At 36.0% G+C, this 24,160-nt stretch overlaps 1 protein-coding gene across 2 annotated transcripts in view; it reads left to right on the top strand.

Moving 5' to 3' along the window:
* The window catches only part of CACHD1 (cache domain containing 1), a 149,282-nt gene that overhangs the window by 78,008 nt on the left and 47,114 nt on the right, over positions 1-24,160 (top strand). For both annotated transcript variants that reach the window (XM_058176943.1, XM_058176944.1), the window contains exons 4-9: positions 6,949-7,055; positions 16,263-16,389; positions 18,838-18,982; positions 20,114-20,330; positions 20,896-21,045; positions 21,249-21,482. In XM_058176943.1, coding sequence (XP_058032926.1) covers positions 6,949-7,055; positions 16,263-16,389; positions 18,838-18,982; positions 20,114-20,330; positions 20,896-21,045; positions 21,249-21,482 — 980 coding nt within the window. The remainder of the gene's footprint in view (positions 1-6,948; positions 7,056-16,262; positions 16,390-18,837; positions 18,983-20,113; positions 20,331-20,895; positions 21,046-21,248; positions 21,483-24,160) is intronic.

The raw sequence follows: 24,160 nt of genomic DNA, 5'->3' as shown, positions 1-24,160 counted from the left end.
TAAACAATAATTCCCTCAAACTGTCAAACTATTCACTAAGGCTGCATTACTATTGCTATTGGTCTTCTCATCGTTCCTGTTGCCCATTTCCTCCCACTTGTGACTGAATGACTAACTATTGCTTATATCCTTGTGATTTATATTGATATTGATTGTTTCCTAGTATGATTTGATTACTTATTGTACCGTAAGACTGTTGCTGGGTGTTGTGCCTTGTGATTCTTGCCAAGTGTATCTTGTCTTTTTATGTACACTGAGAGCATATGCACCAAAGGCAAATTCCTTGTATGTCCAGTCACACTTGGCCAATAAAGAATTCTATTCTATTCTATTCTATTCTATTCTATTCTATTCTATTCTATTCTATTCTATTCTATTCTATTCTGCCTGACAAAAATGAATTGTCTAAAGTCACCAATGTCTAAAAGAGAATATAATTTGGGTTTCCCCAATCACAGTCCAGAACTTCAATTACTATACCACACTAGCTCTCAGGAAATAGAAATATCTATCTATCTGCCAGTCAATCTGTCAGTCAGTCATAAGCCCTAATATATAACAAACAATTGTTTGAGGAATAATGATTATTGCTGGTTATTTTAAAATAATGCTAACCTGAATGTGGGGAAAAAACGTTATAAAAGTTAATAAATTGACTGATGAAGACTCATCAGTCCACAAAAAAATCTATAAACAGGTAATGCAGGTAGTCCTTGGTCACAGTTGGGACAAGGAATGCAGTCATAAAGGGTGGTGTCACATGACTTCACTGTTTAATTGTGTGATTCTTAAACGAGAAGAAGCAGGAATCCTAGGCAAGACGTGTGGGCAGGTGCTATGGAGTGTGGGCAGGTTGCCAAAGGCCGTGGGCAGATGATACAGAATGCAGGCAGGTGGGCATGTGCCAAGAAGTATGAGATCCTTTTTCCCATATGCTTTTTCTGGGAGAAGTGGCATGAGCAACGTATGGGAACGACTTCGCTTATGGGTAGCTGGCAGGGAAGCTCACATATAGCAATCATGGTACTGTGCAATACTGCAACTGTTGTAAGTACAACTGGTTGCCCAATGCCAAAATTGTGACCTGCAACTATAGGGGTACTGCAATAGTTGAAACTTTGAGGGCTAGACATAAGCACCACTACCTTAATTTGTATGAACAAACTCACTAGATTCATAGTTTTTATTAAAGGTCTTGCTTAAGCACATTATTTAGTGCCAAAAGTGGCTTCCACATGTTTAAATATTATTAATAGGCATTAGAAGAAATTATACACCTCTTATTGCAGTTATATATTGCATTAATTGCCAGTGTCTGAGTGGACATCTGCCAAAGTCCGCAAGTGAATTTCCTATAAACAAACAGCTTTTATGCAGCCTTATAAAACATACTTCTGTTTTACTGGATTAAGACTTCCAGAATTATAATGATAAACTGCTATAAATACAAAATTACTACAAATAATTATATTATTTGTATATTTTAATAAACTTAAATTGGCTTATAATGGCAATTTTGAGAAGATCAAAACTTCACCTGTCTCATCTTATTTTAAGCCATGCCAAAAATAGCAGAGCCTAATCTTAAAGGAACTCTTATTCAGGGGAGTGTCGAGATGCAGTCACTGAAGACTTTGAAGTAGCTGTACGGAAATCAGTAAATACATTTGAATTTTACACATCAGTAAAATACATTTGAATTGTGTGCAGGGAATACATAACTTCATTCTAAAGGATGGAGTAGAGGTATTTATACCATACTGCAGTTGTTCATTTCATGTAGTTGTGGGCAACAACCTCTAACAATTTATAGATCTGAAAAAATATTGCGAAATGGAAAGACATGAGGTACAAATCTGTGACATCAATTGTATTCTTCATTGTTTAGAAAGAACACCATTCCAAGTTCTCTTTTGCTCCTTAGAATTGGAAGAGATAGTTGAGATAACAAAGTTTGTTCTTTCTTTCTAGTCCCAGCTAATATGAGATAATCCTGTGGAGGCTGGTTTTTTTCCCCCTAGGAAAACCGATAAAACTGTGCTGAATGCTTTATAGATATTTTATTTTGATGGCTCAGTGCTTTTAGGAGGCACTGTTTTTTATTATCAAACCCAGTGTTGACTCCTGGAAACTGCATGGCTAAGTTCATGCATGTTTCTTGACAACATTTTCAGAAATCTTTTATAATTGCTATCCTTACATCAGGGGTAGGTAACTATGGCCCCTTTATGGCCTTTGGACTTCAACTCCCAGAACTGACTTCCAGGCCTAAGGCAGCGCTAGAAATGATAAAAAATTTTCACAGCACTTTTAGCCACTACTTCAGAAGGGCCATCATGGTTAGTATAAATCTATTTAAAACTGTTAAATATCTTAAGACGGGTGAAATCCAGCAGGTTCTGACAGGTTCTGGAGAACCAGTAGCAAAAATTTTGAGCAGTTCGGAGAATCAGCAAATACCACCTCCGGCTGGCCCCAGAGTGGGGAGGGAATGGAGATTTTGAATTATCCTTCCCCTGCCACACCCACCAAGCCACAGCCACCATGTCACACCACGCCACCAAGCTATGCCCACAGAACTGGTAGTAAAATAATTTGGATTTCACCACTGTCTTGAGATAATTATTCAGAACTTTAAAAATTGGTAGCATATTAAATCCTTAGTAACTCATACATTCAGCTTCCATGTGCCTAAATTTTTTCTGTATTTTAATTAATGTTAGTGGTTTTTTAAAAAAAAGATTATTCATTTTAAGGATTGCTTTTATTTATCTCACTTGATGAAAAAATTGCACTGGAGAAATATTTACCTCTTGTTACTTAGCCACTCTGCCTTAGATACATTTACATGTAATATTTACATAGGTAAACTTATAGATCTATTTTTGAAGATCATTTACGATAATTCCTTTAGAAAGTAACCTGGCTCACTCTTATAAAATAGCTGCTTAAATATTTGCTATTGCAGCTTTAGCTTTATCGCAGCTCTTTCTTTTGTTTACCTGTCCTCTCCTGGGCTGTGAAATGGAGAGATAAGGAAATTCCTATACTGATCTTTTAAGTTGTGTGTGCAGTTACATTATTAGGAATGCTAAAATGGTTTGGTTTTAGTACAGGATAATCCTAACAGTATGCAAAGATACTTACAAAGATTAGGAAAGTCTGGTGATCTTGTAAAGGAGGGTATACATATATATTGTTAGATACAAATTAAATTATAGTAATTGGTAACTACTGAATATGTTGGTGGTATTTATGGAAGTATGTAAAATTTAGGGAAGGACATGATTGGCAATATTTAGCAAAGAATACAATTATGCCGCTACAGTGTTTAACATTAGTCTCTTTCAGCTCTTCCCAATTACTAAATTAATTCAATAATACAACAGAAATCCTAGTATCAGATGTTCTCATGCTAAATTCAGTATCAGGATAGTGCCATAGAACTGCATTTCTTTTATCCAGTGTTTGGGTAGACCACGAGTTAGTCACAGGAATCTTGGTTAACTTATGTACTTATGTGCCTTCAAAGCAGGCATCTATTATTAGCTTAGATTAAGACTCAGTTGGAACTTTTCAAAAATGCTGTTTGCTTTATATATTTTAGTTCTGCAGTATGCAAATAAAATATTGATTACAAGAATAGGGCTGGCCATTAATAAAACATATTAGTTTCAGCACTCTAAAGAAAACTGTGGTTTCTGAATGACCTTGTTCTGCAGCTGGTATTGGGGAACACGAGAATGAAGTGTATTCATGAGAAATTGACAGAAAATATGGCAAAATAACAGGGGATCTTAATATAGTAACCACATCCAGCTGATGACTAGCATTTTATATGCCCATTTTGCTCTCTTCGTTTTATAAAACTGAAACTGCATACAAGTTGATTTATTTGTGAATAGTGAATAAAATCCAGTTGGCGCTTACATGAACACTATTTTGATGTAAGATTCAAAGCTTCTGCAAATTTATTTTATCTTCTCCATTTGCTGATCTTCTGCTTGTAAATCTTGTTGAAGGAGAATAAAAATGACTGCTGCCTGATGGGAATTAAATGTCTGAAGTTCAAAGCGCTTTGCACATCAGAGCAAACGTCAATCAAATGAACATCTTGCAAGCTAGGCAGGGAGTGAATTTCTCCATGGGGAAGAGATCAAAGGCGGAGTCACAGTTCTGTTTTCCCCCCTCGGGATGCAGTTTCGACCAGTTGTTCATTAAAGTGAATCCAGAAGGAAGAGTTTTCATATACTGTAGTATAGAGAAAGAAAAGTAGGAGAGAAGACAATTTGGGGTGGAGCTGGATGTTATTTCCTCTTGGAGCCAACATTAAGCATCATTTCAAATTGCACAAACTATTTACCACCAAAACCTCCTCTCCCATTGTTGTAAAAAGATACATTTTGAATTTTTATTAATAACTTTGTGTTATAAATCTATATTTTATGAATTAACAGAGAATAACTCCTCTCTCTGTCTAAATTCGACATTTAAATGCTGTAGATTGAGAATTGATTGCACGTTGATGCAGTAAACATATAATTATTATTTAAACACTTTTTATAAATAAAACACCTTTCAGGACAAAAGATATACTTAATTATTCATTCAGGTTTTAGTCAGAGTTATTAACTATGATAGCAGATTTAGCATTTAGAATGGAATAGAATAGAATTCTTTATTGGCCAAGTGTGATTGGACACACAAGGAATTTATCTTAGTGCATACGCTCTCAGTGTACATAAAAGAAAAGATACATTTGTCAAGAATCATAAGGTACAACACTTAATGATAGTCATAAGGAACAAATAAGCAATCAAATCATATTAGGAAACAGTCAATATAAACCGTAAGGATACCAGCTATAAGGTTACAGTCATACAATCATAAGTGGGAGGAGATGGGTGATAGGAACGATGAGAAGATTAATAGTAATGCAGATTTAGTAAATAGTTTGACAGTGTTGAGGGAATTATTTGTTTAGCAGAGTGATGGCATTCGGGGAAAAACTGTTCTTGTGTCTAGTTATTCTGGTGTACAGTGCTCTATAGCGTCGTTTTGAGGGTAGAAGTTGAAACAGTTTATGTCCAGGATGTGAGGGGTCTGTAAATATTTTCACAGCCCTCTTTTTGACTCGTGTACCATATAGGTTCTCAATGGAAGGCAGGTTGGTAGTAATTGTTTTTTCTGCAATTCTAATTATCCTCTGAAGTCTGTATCTGTTTTGCTTGGTTGCAGAACCAACAGTTTAGTAAAGGTGTTGGACATAACAATATAATGTAGCAGTTTGAGAATTATACTCTTGAGTTCCTTTTAGTGAGGACAGTTTTGGGGATATAAAAAAGTTGTTATAGGAATCTACAGCACTTCATACTAACTGTTAAGGGAACATTTAATCCCGACAAGATAAATTTGATTTAACTCTAAGTAAACTTTAGTAGGCTGAGAAATGCATGGATCATTTTATTCAGTCAGTTCTTACATGAATATAACCAAAATACACATTGGAATGTACAACTAGAACATTAAGGGTTTATTATCTGTTAAGCGATATTGTTAAAGAAAGTTTATTTATTTATTTATTAAATTTATATGCTGCCCATCGTACTTAGCATTTCCTTCCTTCCTTTGCAATATCATTTGGAAGATGAATAAATGTATAAAAGGTTGGGAATAATTTTGATTTTTTATCTGATCTGATAATGAATATAGTTCAAATCAGAGAAATTCTGATTTTGTGACCAACATTTTTTGTTTTGAAAACTCAATAAAAACTTATCTAAATTATCCTTCCATAATTTCATCCTTTGATTTTGAATATATCATCATAGTTAAATAACAGAAAATTAATCTTTCAATGTACAGAACAAAATTTCATTACCAAATTATTGAAGATTGGATTGTATGACATGTCCAAAACTACAGTCTTATTCTACCATATTACCATCCTGCTACTAATATTGATTTGGAAAGAAATTAAGCAGTGGGATATTTCATATTTTCTGGCTCTTAGCAGAGAACACAGGCAATGTCAGACTTTAATTTAGTGCTCTAAAACCTCATTAACTTACTGAACATTCATGTTTTATTCTGTTGACAGCATATGCTTTCTCCATTCCTCATATACTGTATGTCTTTCTAGCTGTTCCAAACATTCATGCATACCATTTCTGCACATCCATTTTGACATGTGTCTTTTTCATAACACCACATAAAAGCCACCACCATGCTCTCCCATCCATACCCACCAAAAGATGTAAACCTGCTATTTATTTTTTTGGGAGGGGGGTGTCTTTCACTCCAAATAAGATTTTAGGTTTGATCTGGATCAGGGGCAAAGCATGGATGCTGGCTCATTTTGGATCAGGAATGAAATAATAAAGGCACCCTTATTTTTCCAATGTACTTATTCTCCTATAGCTGCAACTTTCACTTTCAAGACATTTCCCAATAGAGACTTGTAGATAAGGAGTCTAGGAATCTTTGTAAATGCCAAAAGGTTAAAAGTCTTGTACCTCTCAAACTATGATCTAAATCTGGATTTGATGCTTTAGTTGCAACTTACTACAACATCTCTGCCAATTTAAAAAAAAAAAAAACTTCCTCGAAGAAGAAAATTTCGGTCAAAGTGAAGAAGCCCATACAGCTGGAATATCCCGATCTTTCTGCAGAACAATTATACCACTTAAATGAAAGTGATGAATTGTAGAATTTGCTACAACTCAAAAGCTTTTCTTCCTTCAAATGTAGCTACTTTGATGCAGACTGCCATTTATTTGATGTCTGTTTCCAAGATGCCTCTCTGTTTGTAAATCAAGTTGACCAGTTTTCTAGACATTTAAGGCTGTTGGCAGTGATGGGGAAAAAAACCTGTCTGTCCCTATAAAAATTTGAAACAAGTATACATGCTTATTTGTCTAATTTATTTTTCTCTTGGGCTCATTTCAGGTTTGATGGCAATTTTAACACTAACGTGTCTAGAACCATTAGCTGTGATAGATTGTCCACCACCGTGAATAGCAGAGCATTCAATCCTGGGCGTGATTTAAATTCCGGTATGTAAAGCATCTGTTTTGCAGAAGTTGCTGTATTTTACTGCCAAACCTTCAGACCAAGTGCCATAGCAACCCAGTTTTACCCCCCTCTGAACCTGCTACATTATTTTTCACTTAAGATATAATGATAGAAAGTAGATTTCCTATAGTAATGGTTTTAGTTATAGATTTATTTCAATATTCTATGTAAGAATTGTTGATGATTACAGCGAATTCTCCCCCCCCCCCCCCACCGTTCCATCTTCTCTGAACTGCTCTGCCATCAGTTATGTCAATTCCCAATAGCAAGAGTCCAAAATGCTTATGATCTCAGAAAATTCTATCTAACGTGCAGTTCTTCTGCAGTCACCACCTTTAATTTTGATGTTTGATGATGCCTTGAATCTTCTTCTTTTTTACTTCTTTGATGCACCATGGGGTTTCTGTCATGAGAATAGATCCATTTGTTTGCTACTTTTTAAAAGAGGAAGGGTGGTCTTCCTGTCTAAGGCTGTAAGACTTTCACAAGGGATTCAACCTTTGGTTAATGTAGTTTTTACTTTTTGGCATTGCTTTCAAATGTAAATAATGGTTTTAATGTACTGGGAAGAGGGGCCACGGTTTTTCATCTAATACTCTAGACGATAGTTGTACCATGTTGCAACTTCTTTTCATTTAAAATTTTTCTTTTTCATAAATGAAAACGACGCAGAAGACAGGATAAGAGCTGCTCGGATCAAAGCTGAAGCTTTAAGATGTGTTAAGTTTGAAGGAATCCAATTTTTTACATTCCTCCTTTTACTGAGACTGATAGGGATATTCCTTATTTAGGATTTTTTTTTTCAAAAAAGAGACATTCTTGTGAAGATGGGCCCATTAGCAAATCAATCTTGCTCTTTTTCCTTTTCTGCTTCCTGCTTCCTGGACTATCCTCACTTCTTTCTTCAATGAAGGGAAATTAAGGTACCCTACAGCAGACTCTTTGATATGAAAACATCAAACTGCAATAAAGTCATGGCCTGGCTTTAAAGTGCTTTGTTACCTTTTACCAGCTTCAGAAGTGGTTATATCAACAGGAATGAGTGACTGAACATGAGAAAGGGGGGGGGGGGAGTTGGTTATTGAAAATGGTTTGCTGGTATAGACCTCTCTGTCAGTTCAGTTCCATTGTTTTTTCATGATTCAATATTAATATTTCCATTTCTGCTTTCATCTCTGGTAGCCTGGTGTAAATTGTCCATCTGTCTAGCACCACCAAACTTTACAAATCACTGCTGACCATCTGCATGTGAATGGATAAGAGAGGGGAGGAGGAAGAGAGGGGGAGAGGGAGACAGACTGAGATTCTTGCTTCCATCTCTGCATTCTGTTCTTATTGGGTTAACATGAGTCTTTTTGAAACATTCCCAAAATAGGTGTGCTTAACCGCTGATTAAGCCCTACCCACCAAGGATATCCTTCAAATAACACTTGCATAAGAAAAGTTCAGAAAGGTTTGCAACATCTGCATGCAAATAAAATCCCAAATGAGTACATCCATTTTGCTCTTAAGCTCCCAGCCGCCAATACCTGCTTCCAAAGCCATAATATCTCATTGTAGAAGTTCCATGGTGTAAAATGTTTGCCAGGGCATCGACTTTTTTATATTCCTGGTTTTGGGAATTGTACCTTGGTTTGTTTCAATGAAGCTTCAAAGGAAGCATTATGTGCCTGTGAACTTGTTTTTAGTGATCAGGGAGAAAAGATGTAAGAACTCATCTTTTTGTTGTTCATGTTTGGAATTTATTCTTTTCTGTATGTTTTGCCTTTGAGAAGGCAAGGAAGTAATTCCCCCCCCTCCATTAAGATAAAAGATTAATACATGAAATCAGTAGGGAAACCATTGTCTACTTCTTGAATAATGTGGTCATTTTTCAAAGGATAGATTGTCTCTGAAAGTTAAACAGTCTTAGAAAGTTAATTGCTTTCTTTCTTCCTTATCTTTGGAAAATTCTGAGCCTTTTCCCCCTTTTTCCTTCAGCTAGTTTAGTTCATTTGCCTCCCCTTGGGGAAAACTACCAATCTTGCTATAGAGCTGTGCTTATTTCTCTATGACTACTATGTACAATCTTTTGTGAGATAAGCAGGGACTATTTCAGCTGAAGAAATATGCTTTCTTCCTTCAGATGCACCTTTTTTTTAGCTCCCAGCTCCTCAAACTGCAAGAATTTCCCACAGAGATGCCTCGCTTTCTTTCTTGATGAAAACCCTAAGAGATATGATTTAGGACACTATTTTTCTTCATTCCACCTTCTTTAATCTTTAAAATGTAACCTTGCACTTTAATATCTTCCGATATCTACAACAAAACCAGTTTGGGGTTAGGCTTAGGGTTAGGGTTAGGGTTAGGGTTCCATACTCACCAGAGACAGACAAAGGTATTGCAAGCTAACTGTGTTTGCAAGTTGTAACTGTGTTTGTCAAGCTGCATGTTTCTTCAAGAATCACTAACTGTGATGTCTGATAAAACTCTGTTGAGATTTTCAGATATTTTTTTAATGCCAGATGATGTGAGAACCTTGTAATAATTAACAAGCTAGAGGTTAAACAAAGCAGATTTTCTGTTTCTATGTTGGATGTTGTATAACAATATAGCATCGTAATATATATTTTGCATGTAAATCTGTCTGATAATATCTGATGAGTGTCTTGTAGTCAGATTATTTTAAAGGAAAAAAACTCTAAAATGTTGGAAGCCAAAAATTATGCCATTGGATTTACCTGTATCTGTGCTATAGAGTTGCAATGACTAGAGTTTACAAAAATCCTGTGGAAACGATTGGTGGGGAAATAGATTTACTGAGTTTTATGTCTAATATTAGGACTTCCTCATAATTGTTTTTGATCCTTTGTTTATTTTGTTTCTCCTTACTTCATTATGCATAAATATTTGTTGTTTTGTGCATGTACAGTATATATTACTGAATTATATATTTAATTGATAGTCTGATGAAAAACAGTGCTTACCAATTTGGATTTCTAGACTATATACAGTATATCTCCATCTATAGGAAATGGAGATATTGGTCAGGAACAGAATCCAACAGCATCTAGAGCAGGTGTGTCCAACCCGTGGCTAACCCTGGACGGCTACTAATGTGGCTCCACAAGATAACGAAAATATTTTTAAAGGTGTGTTATTTATGCATATTAACTATATTCTATATTTTATATGCTGCCCAAGACAATTCATTTTCATTAAGTGCAGTCCAGGGAAGCCAAAGGTCTGGACAACCATATTTTGGACTAGACCACACTAGACCACAAACTAGACCACACAACTCTTTAAAATCCAAAAGAAAAATGGACAGAAACAAAACAAAGCTAAACAAAAAGATGGAAAAAAAAATATAAATTAAGAAAAATAAAGGACAAAAACACAACTCTTGTTCAGTCTGGAAAATGAGGACAAGCTTAGGGCTGTTGGGATTTAGATGGTTTAAAACTGGCTGAAGTTAAGCCAAGCGAGATGAAATTGATGTTTATCTAGCATGTTTTGGGTTTAAATCTTTGATGACACTTCCCATGAAGGAGCAAGTCTATAACCAGGACTCCCTCTGAACTTATAATAAAGATTGACAAAACCGTGCATAAAATGATAGCAGTTCTTGCTTGCTATAAAGTTCATTCATGGTGTGAAGAGAGAACCAAAGATGAACAATGCATAATGACTGTTTTATGAAAATAATAACATTCAGAACATAAGGATAATACTCCAAGACCCAAAACATATTGAAACAGTTAAAAATTCATCTTCAGGGCTAACCTCTACTAAAAACAGAGCATAGTTTATTTATTGCACAAGGTTGCTTCGATTAGTTGCCCTTGAATATCAGTGTTGGGTGACATAGTCTGTAAAAAAGCAGTCCCTGTACCACATTTCTAGTTCAATGTTCTAGAAACAATCAAAAGGAGATAGTTCCTTTAGGAGAAAAATTCCATATTGGTAGCAGAAACGGGAAAAGCTTAATTCAAAAGCAATTAGTTTTTACAAATGCATTTACATACGTATTTTTGTCTGAAATGAAATAGTATGCAGATATGGTCAAACAGTGATTTAACAACCAGATTTAAATTTGAATCTGCTGCCAAAGAGCACATTTAACAATGCTGTTATCTTGTAATTAACAGATTTGCAATACAAGTGAATTTCATATTCTAATAAATACGAATCTATCAAAAATATAAAAGTCATTGAGGTGGAAGATTTATTCCTTGGGTGATCTGTTGCCTAATGTTCTCTGTCCAAATCTATTGCAAAAGTGGAAGTCTGGATCATTATTGGCCTATACCATTAGCTTTTATATCTAACAGTGCCATAGATTCTTTCCAGCTTTGAAATATGCCTCAATATTGGCCCTTGTGTTATAAGATTGAGACTCAGTTTTCATGTCTGATCTTCCGTTGTTGAAGCTTTAATCTTATAGCAAGAACAAGCCAAAAAAATGGTGTGCAAATTCTTGCTGAAAGTGCCTAATTTATAGGATTGTTGTAATTTAGGCTTTACCTTCATGCATATTTAAATAAATACGTTTCATCCCCCTGAGTATTTCTACTTATGCCAAGAAGGATCACTGGTCTTGCAAAACCAAAGCCAGTTAAATTATTATGAGAAATATTATATTGCTTAACTTTTTGTATTTATCTCACAATTAAACATCTCATGTTTTGGTATAATATATTACATGGGTTCCTTCATGTCGAGATAGTAGGTTACCAAGGATCAGTTTGTGTAATACTTGGGCAACATCATAGTTTGGCCTTGTAGGCATATATATTTGGTTGCACTGCAGCACTGCACCAAATCCAATTCAAACTGAGGACAAGACTTCCTGCCTTTGTTATAAATGGGAAACTCTTTCATCTTTTAGAAGTCATTGAAAGGAAGTTTTGGGTGTGTATGTGTTTTTACAAACCCCTCCCTTTCTCCAGCTTATTCTTAAAAACAATCTGCTGCACTGCAAATTTTGCATTGATCTAGTGAATGACTAGATTTTTAGCCAGGAGGCTATTGAGCTGAGCAGTGAAATAGTTCAGGCAACTCTGTCACCAAGATAAAGCTTTAGTCAGGGTTCAGCAAAGCAATTCCTCTAGCAGGCATATTTCTTGGAGAGCACTGTTTTATCAGTCAGGAAGGCCCAGAATGGCTTCTCATCTGATTAAGTTGGTCTGTGAAGTTGTTGCATGCTTTCCAGTGATTATACTAGTGATAGTGCAAAGCAGTAAGGAGCAAGTCATTAATTCTCTCAACCTGTGTGTTTTCTGATGATATAAAGCGGGGGGGGGGGGGCGGCAATGTTGACAACTTTAAGACCTGTGGACTTCATTTCCTAAGATTCCTCAGGCAGGAATGATGACTTGGGGATTTTGGGAGTTGAAGTCCACAGATCTTAAAGTTTCCCATGTTGGACACCTCTAGCGTAAAGAGTAAAGTAGCTAAGCAGTGAAAATGAGCTAGCTGGCTGCAGTTCCACTAAGCCGGGGTGGGGAACTATGTCCCTTTTATGACTTGTGAATTTCAACTCTTAGAATGGCTGGCTCAGGAATTCTGGGAGATGAAGTTCACAAGTCATAAAGAGCACATAGTTCCCCACCTCTGAACTAAGTAGTTCCACTATGCTGCAGTAGCAGTACTGTTACAATAGTTGTAGTTAACCTGTTGTAGAAACATAAAATAAACTATGTTTCCTTTATTAGCAGGCTTAGCATAGGGAATGGGCAGAAGTATATAAACAGATAGTACATGTTCTCCCAATAGGCTGCGGAATGGGCCAGGAATGGGTTGATACAGTCTGATATGCCTGGAGACTGAGTCATAATTTTGATGGCCACGCCTCCATGTGCCTCCATTGGCTCCAGTTTTTCGACTCAGTCGATCTGATGAGACATATTGGCAATTTCTCTGTTCAACTCATTCCTGACCCATCTGGACTTCTGAAATGCAGGTTTTTCTCTGATTCGGTTCAACTGTTGTCATTGTGTGCTGGCCAGTTCAGCTTTGGCTGGAAATGCCGACACCACTGTTGCAGACTCTCGAGCTTCTACACAGGTGCCTGGCATTTGGGCGAGTGATAGATCGCCGCCGCCCCATCCCTCCAGCCCCTAAGGGCAGTGTTGCATCAGCACTCAACAGCTGGGAAGCCGTTTGAAACTGCCGCATTGCCGCGCTGCTCTAACAGCAAGCGAATCGCCGGCTACGCTGAGCCCTCTATCGCAGCCATCGCTCAGTTACTGGTTATGTATTCTTCATCTCGGACAACTGCAGGCTCTTGGCATTCACTATCAAATCATAATTGTCATCTTTGAGAGCACGTTTGGCTCCTCGGTAATTCCAAAGTGGAATGGGATGAGACAAAAGTTTTAGAAAAATCATTAGCACAAAAGAACTGGCGATTTTAGAATGATGATCTCTTGGACTTGAAAGATTACTGAGGCTGAGCTGGCTAAAGGGCGGGAGGGAGAGAAGGTGCTGTGAAGATTGGTGGGTGTGCAGGAAGATCTTGGGCTGATGGGAAGGCACTGAGAAAATTGGTGGATGTTTGTGTCATGGGAAGACTGGTGGCAGACCACTGAGAAGGTGGGAGGTGAAGGCCCAGTGAATACTTTAATGCTAGTGCAAAAAGGCATATGGATTTAATGGATACTGAGATGGGAGGTCCCTAAAAAGGCATGAAACTGAATTGTGTGAGAATCTTTGGTGTAATTACTACTTTTAGATCTGCCAGAGTCTAAACATATGTGTGTATCTAGATCAAGGTCTCTGTGATTTTTTCTTTTAGTCGCTGTATTTTAAATATCTAGGATTTCTGTTTTTAAAAGTCTGTGTTTAAAGCCCTTTTGGCAGACTTTATATAATTTGGGATCAATAATTTTTTTAACCCTAGACTTACTGAGCATACAGGAGTTTTGTTCGTAAACCTAATTTGTTTTTCTTTTATTATCATTCAGTCTAAGAAAGACTAAATAAATAAACACGAATAAAGCTGGTGTTTAAGTGGTAAAATGTATCCAACAGCTGTTTCTTGTCCAAGCTCAAATATCAACTAAAATCATGCCTCACTCAATAAATTAAAAACCAAACCTTGAAAAGGTTCTGTTTGAATAATTAAGAAAACACAATTTACAAAAATAAGTGAGAATGAGCAAGTAACCTGAACTTGAATTTAGGATGAAATTCCCTAAAGGTTATATTACTTGCTCTGCTGCTTTGCTTCCTTGGATAAATTACTCTACATTTTTTCTGTACCTAACTCTGTAATTGTAAGATGAGAATAACATTGTCCCAAGTGTGCAATATGTGCATTTACTTGAAAGGGGAAGAAAACTTCATTATATCTAACATCATTTTTATCTTTCTGTTTAAGAATGATATTTAATCGGTGCAGTTAATTTGAAGCTCAAATGCAAATCTTAAAACATGCCAGAAAGCCAATTTCTAGAACATTCCCCTTTCATTTCAGCAAAGGAAACCCGAACCTCTTCCTTGTGGGAATTATTCTAGTAGAAAGTATAAAGAAGTCGTCTGTTTCTAATGGATTTTTGACACTTGGAGAAAGAGTTATACTTGGGGGAAAGAAGAAACATAATCGTTTAAAAATGGGAATGTGACAAAAGTGAGAAATGAATTAGAAACTTGATACAATATAAATATATAGCTATGGTTTGAACATAGATTTGAATTATTACTTATTCTTTAATGTACATTTAATGTTGTTTACAAAGGAGTTCCATTTTTTCATTTGGTAAACTAGCATAGGTACTGTATGATCTGTAAAATGTATGAGTTGGAGCAAGTGGAAATGTGAGGATGTATTCCTACCATCTCAACTGGAGTATTCCTATTCAAATTTTCTGCAGAAGTCAGAAGTGAACCATTAGGGTCTCATGCAAAACTGATTCCCTCATTCTTCCTCTGACAACTTATTTTCCAACCAGTATCAACTCTTGAGCAATTATTCGTTTAGGGCTCTGGGGAAAAGGCTGTATACTTTAGAATGAAATATTAGGATTAGAAGCAGGGATGGGTTCCGCTTACCTTTATTACCGGTTTGCAACGGGAGCGTGCACATGCACAGAAGCTTCTGCGCATGCGCAGATCATCTGTGGTGACATCCAGGCAGGTGGGTGGAGCCTTCCGCCATCATTACTACTGGTTTGTAAGAACTGGACCGAACCGGGAGCAAACCCCCACTGATTAGAAGGCTTTCCTTTCTGCTATCTGTGAAGAACTCTCCTTAAGCCTGCTGATAATTAGCCACTTGCTTATTAGGTGTCTTACTTTGCCTCTTCTTTCAGCAGCAAGACACCAAGTGGTCTATTGGAAAGGCTGACTATGAAATGATCAGTATCTACATAGCCACAGGGAGGAAAATGTGTAACTGTCAGCACTGATGAATCAAGGACTGTGTGAGCTGCAGAGGTCACCAGCATCTTACTGTTCCTTAACCATTTCTAAAATAATCTTGACTGGAGAGCTTCCTTGTTCCTTTTTAACTCAACCCCAAATCTATTTCCCCTTTACAACTGTCTGCTTCTTAGTATTCTAGCAAATTGAATTCCATAATAGCAGCACTGAAATAAGAGCAGATGAATATTTTAATTCTAGTTCAACGGCAGGAATGCAAGCCGGTTATTCTCAAATCCTAAATTTTTATTTCCTCAGTCTATGTGAGAGAGAGTGTGTGCTTCGTTTTTTCTCAGAAAGGTTTGTAAAGTTCCTTCACATATTAGCATAGTATTACCTCCCTGTTACTTTAAAATATATATTCTGTTGTAATGGTATAAAATCTGAGACACAGTATATCAAAAATTTTCCTCCAAGAAAGCCCCTGATATTCTTTATCCCATTGGATAATATGCAGATTTGTTGGTTTATCTCAGTATTGTGTCTTGCAGATTTGGATGTAGCCTCTGGACCATAATATTTGCTGAAAAGAATAACAGTAGGAGCTATGCACCTATTTTAATGAGGGCAAGACTATTAAACACATGAAAATAAAGTAGGCTTATGGTTAATGACCATTGGGCTTTCACATACTGTACATTCCTTATGAAAGTTATCTAAAGGTATCATTTCAGACAGCCTGGTGCCATACTAAGAAAACTTTTAATCAAATAATATTTAAGATATTTTTTCCTGTCCTTATAATACTGTTAATTTCCTTTTCTGTTTTATTATATTTTTAATAGTCCTTGCTGACAATTTGAAATCAAACCCTGGAATCAAATGGCAGTACTTTAGTTCAGAAGAAGGTATTTTTACTGTGTTTCCAGCTCACAAATTCCGATGTAAAGGCAATTATGAACATCGCAGCAGGTATGTTTTTGATGAATTCAGTATAAGCATTTTGGAGATAAAAACACTTTTATTAGTAATGTCATTCCAGAAGAGAATTTATATTCCAAGGATGTCAAAATGTCAAATGACAAGATTAGCATGATGAACTCATTCAGAGTGAAGCCTTTCACCATCTTCCAATTTACAAAATATAGATTTTTAAAATTATATCCCATTAACATTACAGGTAACCTTCACTTAACAACAGTAATTTCTTGTCTCTAAGTGAAGTAAGTAAAGTATGATATCATTTGACTATTCTACTTGACGACTGTAATTCTGGTAATCCCTGGTTTAAAGTCATTAAGTGAGAACAGCATGAGTTGTTCAGTGAGGACCTCATGTGATCATGACCCCTGAGTTTCTGCCAGGTCCCCATTGATTTTGTTTGTGAGAAGATGGCAGCAAAGATCACAAATCATGATCATGTGTCCGTAGGATGCTGCCATCGTCAGAAATCCAGACTAGTTGCTGAGCAACCAGATCACAATGACATGACCACAATGACATGACCACAATGACATGAAGTTATACAGTGGCTGGAACTTCAAGTACCATGTGTTCAGTGATGTTGGCAAATTCTGAATGGTCACTGAATTAGTGGCCATTAAACAAAGATCATCAGTAGTCTCTCTTAGCTTTCTCAATCCAGGAGAAAATAAATGGCAATTGTTCTCTTTTCCCTTATGGCATTTTTAACATTTTTTGCTCTAAAAATTAATATTTTTTCAAAAGTATTTTACACAGATAAAAAAGCTTGCATAGCACATCCTATATGAATTGCATTCCATATTATTAATAGAAAAATTGGCCTTGACATTAGACTTATATTCATGGTGAAAAAAGCTCTTAAACCTAATGCAGCAATACAATTTTACACTTCTTGCATAGTCTTTTAATATGCCAGCAACTATATTAGATTGCATTAATTTATCTGCCTAATTCAGAATCAGTGCATCAGATGACATAGATACATATCAGGGCTATCTTACAATTCTATTTTATGAAAGTGATTATTTGTAAAAAAAAATATTTCTAATGAACAAACACTATAATTAGTTGTACTAGTACTAAAGTATTAGTTCTACTAGTTGTACTAGTTAAAGTAAATACTAAAGGCTGTATTAAGATAATCAGTATAATCCGATATAGTTGGATTAAAGACTGAGGTGCCGGATTATAGATAGTATCTATATGATACCTACTTACATGGAAGTAAAAGGATAGAATATAATAGGATTCTGAGTAGAAATACAAAGGCCAACATTTGGGACAAAAATAAATTTTCTTTTTTAAATGATAACATAGGCAACATATGATTGTTCTGTATTTGTAAATACACTAATTAGAAATAAACTAACTCCAATGAAGGTTATAAAATCATAAAAATAAAGAAGTAAAAACTGGAAACTAGTGATTAGGATTTTAAAAATTAGACTGGTTGGGATTTCATGGTAAAAACACATGCATTTTCACCTTCCCTTTTCCTCCTCGGCTTTTTTCCAAGAAGAATTAATGTATTCTGTATCTGAAGAAAATCATCTTTTGCGATTTCTACAATGCCAATTGTTTCTTCTGTTTTCAGGTTAATTTTTTTGCCTGCATCCCTTGAGCATGCAAAGCATCGGCATGCTATATTCCTTGAGGTTCAGCAAGATGTAACTCTGCTTCAAATAAAAACTGAAAATTAATAATGGCTTAATTATCAAACATCATACATGCTGTGAAATAACAAAGTGACTATTTACAAAGAATGCTTTAAAAATAATGGCCATATTTTACTCCCAACATTTCCAGTTTCAAGAGTGGAGAACAGTTAACACATTTTTTTAGTTATTTAAAATGTCCAGAGATTTTAGGAGAGGTCCTTGGTGCTCTCTCAGCTTGGTAGTTTTCTTGCAGATGTTTCATTACCCAAACTAGGTGACATCGTCATCACTAGCATTGATGTTACCTAGTTTCAGTAATAAAACGTTGGCAAAAAAATAACCAGTCTCAGAGAGCACCAAGGACTCCTCATTTCAATCCTGAGCTATAGAGATTTTATAGCTTTACTTCTGAGGTTTTTTTTTTAAAAAGGTTTGCACTGTTGGCATGTCAGTCAATTTGCTGTTCAGCCAATTCTAGTCAGAACATTGCCTTCTAATATTTGAATTCTTCACCATTTTTATCTTCTCAAAAATCTGGATATGTCCCTATTATTGTAGCTTTTGGAAATGAGATGTTCTGGAAAACAAGCAAATCATTGGCTGACATGCAATTTGCTGAAACCAAAATAAATCTGTAAACATAAGATCAACAGACAGTTAATTCAAACTCTAAACCTAAACCTAACCCTTTGGACAATGCATGAAACCTCTTGAGTTAGTTCTGCTGTAATTCTGTTAATGAGTGTAAAGCACAACATCCTGTAACTTTTATTTTTAGGCCTGTCTACGTCTCTACAGTTAGGCCTCAGTCTAAGCACGTAGCTGTCATTATAGATCATGGAGCTTCAGTTACAGAAACACAACTGCAGATTGCTAAAGATGCAGCCCTGGTTATTCTGAACTCAATAGATGAACATGATAAGGTGAGTTAACTCAGAATGGTAAGTCAGAACTTAGTTTTGATCCTTCAGATGTTTGTCTAATTTTTCCCAAAGTATTGGGAAAAAGAGCAACTTTGGAAATGGGGTTGGAGTTGGGATGATTCGTATATAATTGCCCATAGAAGGCTCTATGAGTGTAAAGTACCCAGTCCTCTGCTTGAAAACTCAAATATTCCGAAAGGAGGAGCAGGAATCAAAGTTATCTCCATTGCCTTATGAAGCTGTAGGATGATATTTATCCCAATCTCATTTTGGAATCAAGAATGTCTATTCCTTTATTATCAATGGGAAAGAAAAATAGAAACTAGCAGGTGAGATCAAATAAGGAAAAAGTAAGTATTACATACCACCTGATCTAAAAATCCTTAACCCAAGGGACTTTAGATCCCAAGTGGCAAATGATTTCCCTCATCATCAACTGTATCACAGAAGTTTAAAATTAATTAATTAATTAATTAAAATTCATTACTTTGCTATGGAAGCGCTGAAAGGCTATTCAGGAACCAGTGGTAGTGGCTCCCTCACTCTGTTTCTCAAGCTTCAAATATGGCAAGGGAAAAACTGAACGGATTTGGACATAATCTGATTATCTCAGAGGAGAAGAAGACTAAAAAATAAGATGAGACAGCTTTCATCACTTTCATTTTGATTTTTGGAAATGGTATTGGAGGAAACTCTTAGTATGGCATGCATGCTTATAGCTTCTTGCTACATATTCTGGAGAAAAAGGTTGATTTATTTTTTCATGAGCAAACTTAATTTTCATGATTACTAGAAATAAGATTGTTACTTGGAATTTCATTCAAAAGTCTCATAAAATGTAGGCTTCATGCTTTTTGTTCCCTAAAATAATCTGTTTCCTAAAGTAATATGCTATTTGCTCTATGTTTTCATTTCTGAAAGTTGAATGACAGTTTCTGATTATTATTGCAAACATTTTACATAAGAAATAATAGTTTGTTGACAAAGATGTGATTTTTCATAGTTATATAGACACACACCTTTAGTTTTGATTCAACAGTTGAAATAAATAGACTTTCCTATTGTCGTTATAGCACAGTGTAAAAGCAGACAACTCTAAACAGGAAGTAATTTTCTTTTATCTTTCTTCAGATTTCTGTGTTAACTGTGGCAGACACAGTAAGAACTTGTTCTTTGGATCAGTGCTACAAGACATTTCTGTCTCCTGCTACCAGTGAGACAAAAAGGAAAATGTCCACCTTTGTTAGCAATATCAAATCATCTGACAGCCCTACCCAGCATGCAGCAGGCTTTCAGAAAGCATTTCAGTTGATGCGAAATACAAACACTAGCAGTAAACTTCAAGCAAGTAAGTATATTGTTATACAAAATTAATATCTTTGCTCCTGACCTTTTTCTTCCTTTTTGGATTTGGATTTTTCTTTTTAGCATGGACAGAGGAGAAGAGATTGTCTTAAATTCTACTAACATTACCTGGAATTTTGTTTTTGTTTTTAGCTTAATCTATACAACAACCCTGAGAATTTTCAAAGTCAAAGTAAATGCATGTGTATATACACTCTTTTTTTATATCAAAAAGAGAAGATGAGAACAGTCTGCTTTTCCTCTGGCTTAGCTGCCTTATTGAGATCCTAAATCTTAATGGTCTGGCCTAAAATGGAAAGGAATTGTTAATAAAAAATGTTTCTGTATAATTTGGTGGTGAAATTTGGCCAACATTGGCTTAATTAGGTTTCTTTTATTGGATGCCAAAACTAGAGACATTAATGGAATAGAAGTTTTGAGTATTTTTAAGACAATGAGAAATCATGGATTCACTCATTACAAGCATAATTTTAACATTGAGAATCTACTATTGCAAATACTTCCTAATATGTTTATATGCACATCAGGTCTCTTCTTATATTTCTTAGATACAGATACAGTCATAATTTACTTATCAGCTGGAATAACATCAAGGGATTCATCTGAAGATAGTAAAAAAACTACTCTTCGTGTCATCAATGAAGAAAATAGTTTGCTTAACAACTCTGTAATGATCCTTACTTATGCTCTCATGAATGGTGAGATGTGTTCGGAATACTAAGCATCTTTCAGTTGTGTATTCAATATTTTGAATTTCCAGAAGGCATGATTTTTTTTCATATATGCATTAAGTTGCATAATGACTAGTTTATAATTTCCACTGTTTGAGTTCTCAGTATGGTTTCATAAACTAGATGCTTTATTTTTTCTCTCTGTTTATGTGCCATGTCTATTTTTGCAGAGGGTGTGACAGGCTTAAAAGAATTAGCCTTTCTTCGAGATCTTGCAGAACAAAATTCAGCGAAGTATGGAGTCCCAGATCGAACAGCTTTTCCTGTAACTAAGGGCAGTATGATGGTCCTGAATCAGCTGAGCAATTTGGAAACAACTGTTGGACGGTTTTATACAAATCTCCCAAACCATATGATTGATGAAGCAGTCTTCAGTTTGCCCTTCTCTGATGAAATGGGAGATGGTAAGAGCTCCCTCCTTTAAAAAAAAACAATGAAAAAGCACATATAATATCATTAGTTACAAGCATTCATGACGGTACTACAATAAAACAATGTCATATAGGAGGCCTATTGGGGTGATGTGACATGTAAAAGGCATCTGTATTTTGTATTTGTGCCAAAAATGAAATTCACTGTTGTGATCCATTTCCCCTCAAAACCTAAGTTATCTAACTAGCTGGTGCTGACATGGACATAATTATATTCTCAATGATACTTTTGTTGAACAGGGCACTAAATCCATATTTTCCTAGGATTAAAATTAAATTACTTGGGGTGTCTTATTAGATCAAAATAATGAGGTTGTAATAACAGTACTTGAATATCTAAAATTGGAGCTGGATTTTGCTGTTGGGTGATTTTACTCAAAATGTAGCAATGAAATTAAGCCTAGTGCTGAGCTTGTATTCTTCTGGATTCTTCATTGATGTGTTTTAATATGGTGCTTAGAGGCTTATCTAAACTTTTAATATTAGAGGTTATCAATCACAACCTAAAAATAGCCACTTTGGTTCTTAATCAGTATTAAATCTATTGGGCAGTTCAAATCGGATGGAGTTCAGCTTGGAAAGAAGTTCAGCTCCCAAAATAGAATAGAATAGAATAGAATTTTTAATTGGCCAAGTGTGATTGGACACACAAGGAATTTGTCTTGGTGCAAATGCTCTCAGTGTACATAAAAGAAAAGATACCTTCATCAAGGTACAACATTTACAACACAAATGATGGTCAATATATCAATATAAATCATAAGGATTGCCAGCAACAAAGTTACAATCATACAGTCATAAGTGGAAAGAGATTGGTGATGGGAACGATGAGAAGATTAATAGTAGTGCAGATTTAGTAAATAGTTTGACAGTGTTGAGGGAATTATTTGTTTAGCAGAGTGATGGCCTTTGGGAAAAAACTGTTCTTGTGTCTAGTTGTTCTGGTGTGCAGTGCTCTATAGCGTCATTTTGAGGGTAGGAGTTGAAACAGTTTATATCCAGGATGTGAGGGATCTGTAAATATTTTCACGGCCCTCTTCTTGATTCGTGCAGTATACAGGTCCTGAATGGAAGGCAGGTTAGTAGCAATTATTTTTTCTGTAGTTCTAATTATCCTCTGAAGTCTGTGTCTTTCTCGTTGGGTTGCAGAACTGAACCAGACAGTTATAGAGGTGCAAAGACAGACTCAATAATTCCTCTGTAGAACTGAATCAGCAGCTCCTTGGGCAGTTTGAGCTTACTGAGTTGGCGCAGAAAGAACATTCTTTGTTGTCCTTTTTTGATGATGCTTTTGATGTTAGCTGTCCATTTTAGATCTTGCGATATGATAGAACCTAAAAATTTAAAGGTTTTTACTGTTGATACTGTGTTGTCTAGTATTGTGAGAGGTGGAAGTATGGAAGGGTTTCTCCTAAGGTCTACCACTATTTCTACGGTTTTGAGTGTGTTCAGTTTCAGATTGTTTCGGTCGCACCACAAGGCTAGTCGTTCGACCTCTTGTCTATATGCGGATTTGTCATTGTCTCGAATGAGACCAATCACTGTTGTGTCATCTGCGAACTTCAGTAGCTTAACAGATGGATCGTTGGAGATGCAGTCATTGGTATACAGAGAGAAGAGAAGTGGGGAGAGCACGCAGCCTTGGGGGGCCCCTGTGTTAATTGTACAGGTATTTGATGTGATCTTGCTTAGCTTCACCTGCTGCTTCCTGTTTTTTAGGAAGCTTGTGATCCACTTACAAGTCTGTTCCGGTACCTGTAGCTGGTTTAGCTTAGTTAGAAGAGTGTCTGGAATGATGGTATTGAATGATGAACTAAAGTCTACAAAGAAGACCCTTGCATAGGTCTTTGGAGACTCAAGATGTTGTAGGATTAGTGCAGAGCCATATTAACAGCATCATCTGTTGATCTATTTGCTCGGTATGCAAATTGCAAGGGGTCTAACAGTGGATCCGTGATGGTTTTCAAGTAGGAAAGCACTAGCCTTTCAAAGGTTTTCATTACTACAGATGTTAAAGTAACTGGTCTGTAGTCATTCAGTTCCTTGATGGTGGGCTTCTTTAGCACTGGGATGATGGTAAAGTGTTTGAAGCAAGAAGTAACATGGCACATCTCTAGTGATTTATTGAAGATATGGGTGAAGATGGAGGCCAATTGGTCAGCATAGACTTTTAAGCAAGAAGGAGGCCTGGAGCTTTTCCTGGCTTTTGTCTGTGAAATAGGTCTTGCACTTCCTTTTCTGTGATCACTAGGGGTTGTGAACCCAATGGGATGGGGTTAGTTGTAGGAGGCTTGGCTGTTGTTGGTGTGTCTGAGATGGGGGTTATGGAGATAGGTGGCTGTAGTTTCCTTTCAAACCTGCAGTAAAACTCATTAAGTCATCTGCCAGTTGTTGATTGATTAGGGTTAAATTGATTAGGGTAAAATTGTATAAGAAACATTTTTCTTGTGGTAAACATATTATGAGGCTCAGATTGCTACAAATTTCTGATTAATTGACAATGGGTGGAAACATCTTTTACAAACTTTTAACTGACACATAAAACTATTCCCATTTTTTTTTAAAAAAAAGTAAGCTTATCATTATTCTGAGTCACACTTTTATCACTTTTAGCACAGACTACTATAACTTTAATGACACCATGAGGATAG

Source organism: Ahaetulla prasina, chromosome 3 (genome assembly GCF_028640845.1).
Source record: "Ahaetulla prasina isolate Xishuangbanna chromosome 3, ASM2864084v1, whole genome shotgun sequence".
Lineage (NCBI taxonomy): Eukaryota > Metazoa > Chordata > Lepidosauria > Squamata > Colubridae > Ahaetulla > Ahaetulla prasina.
The sequence above is the reverse complement of the archived record's forward strand: the minus strand, read 5'-3'. Positions and strand labels throughout refer to the sequence as shown.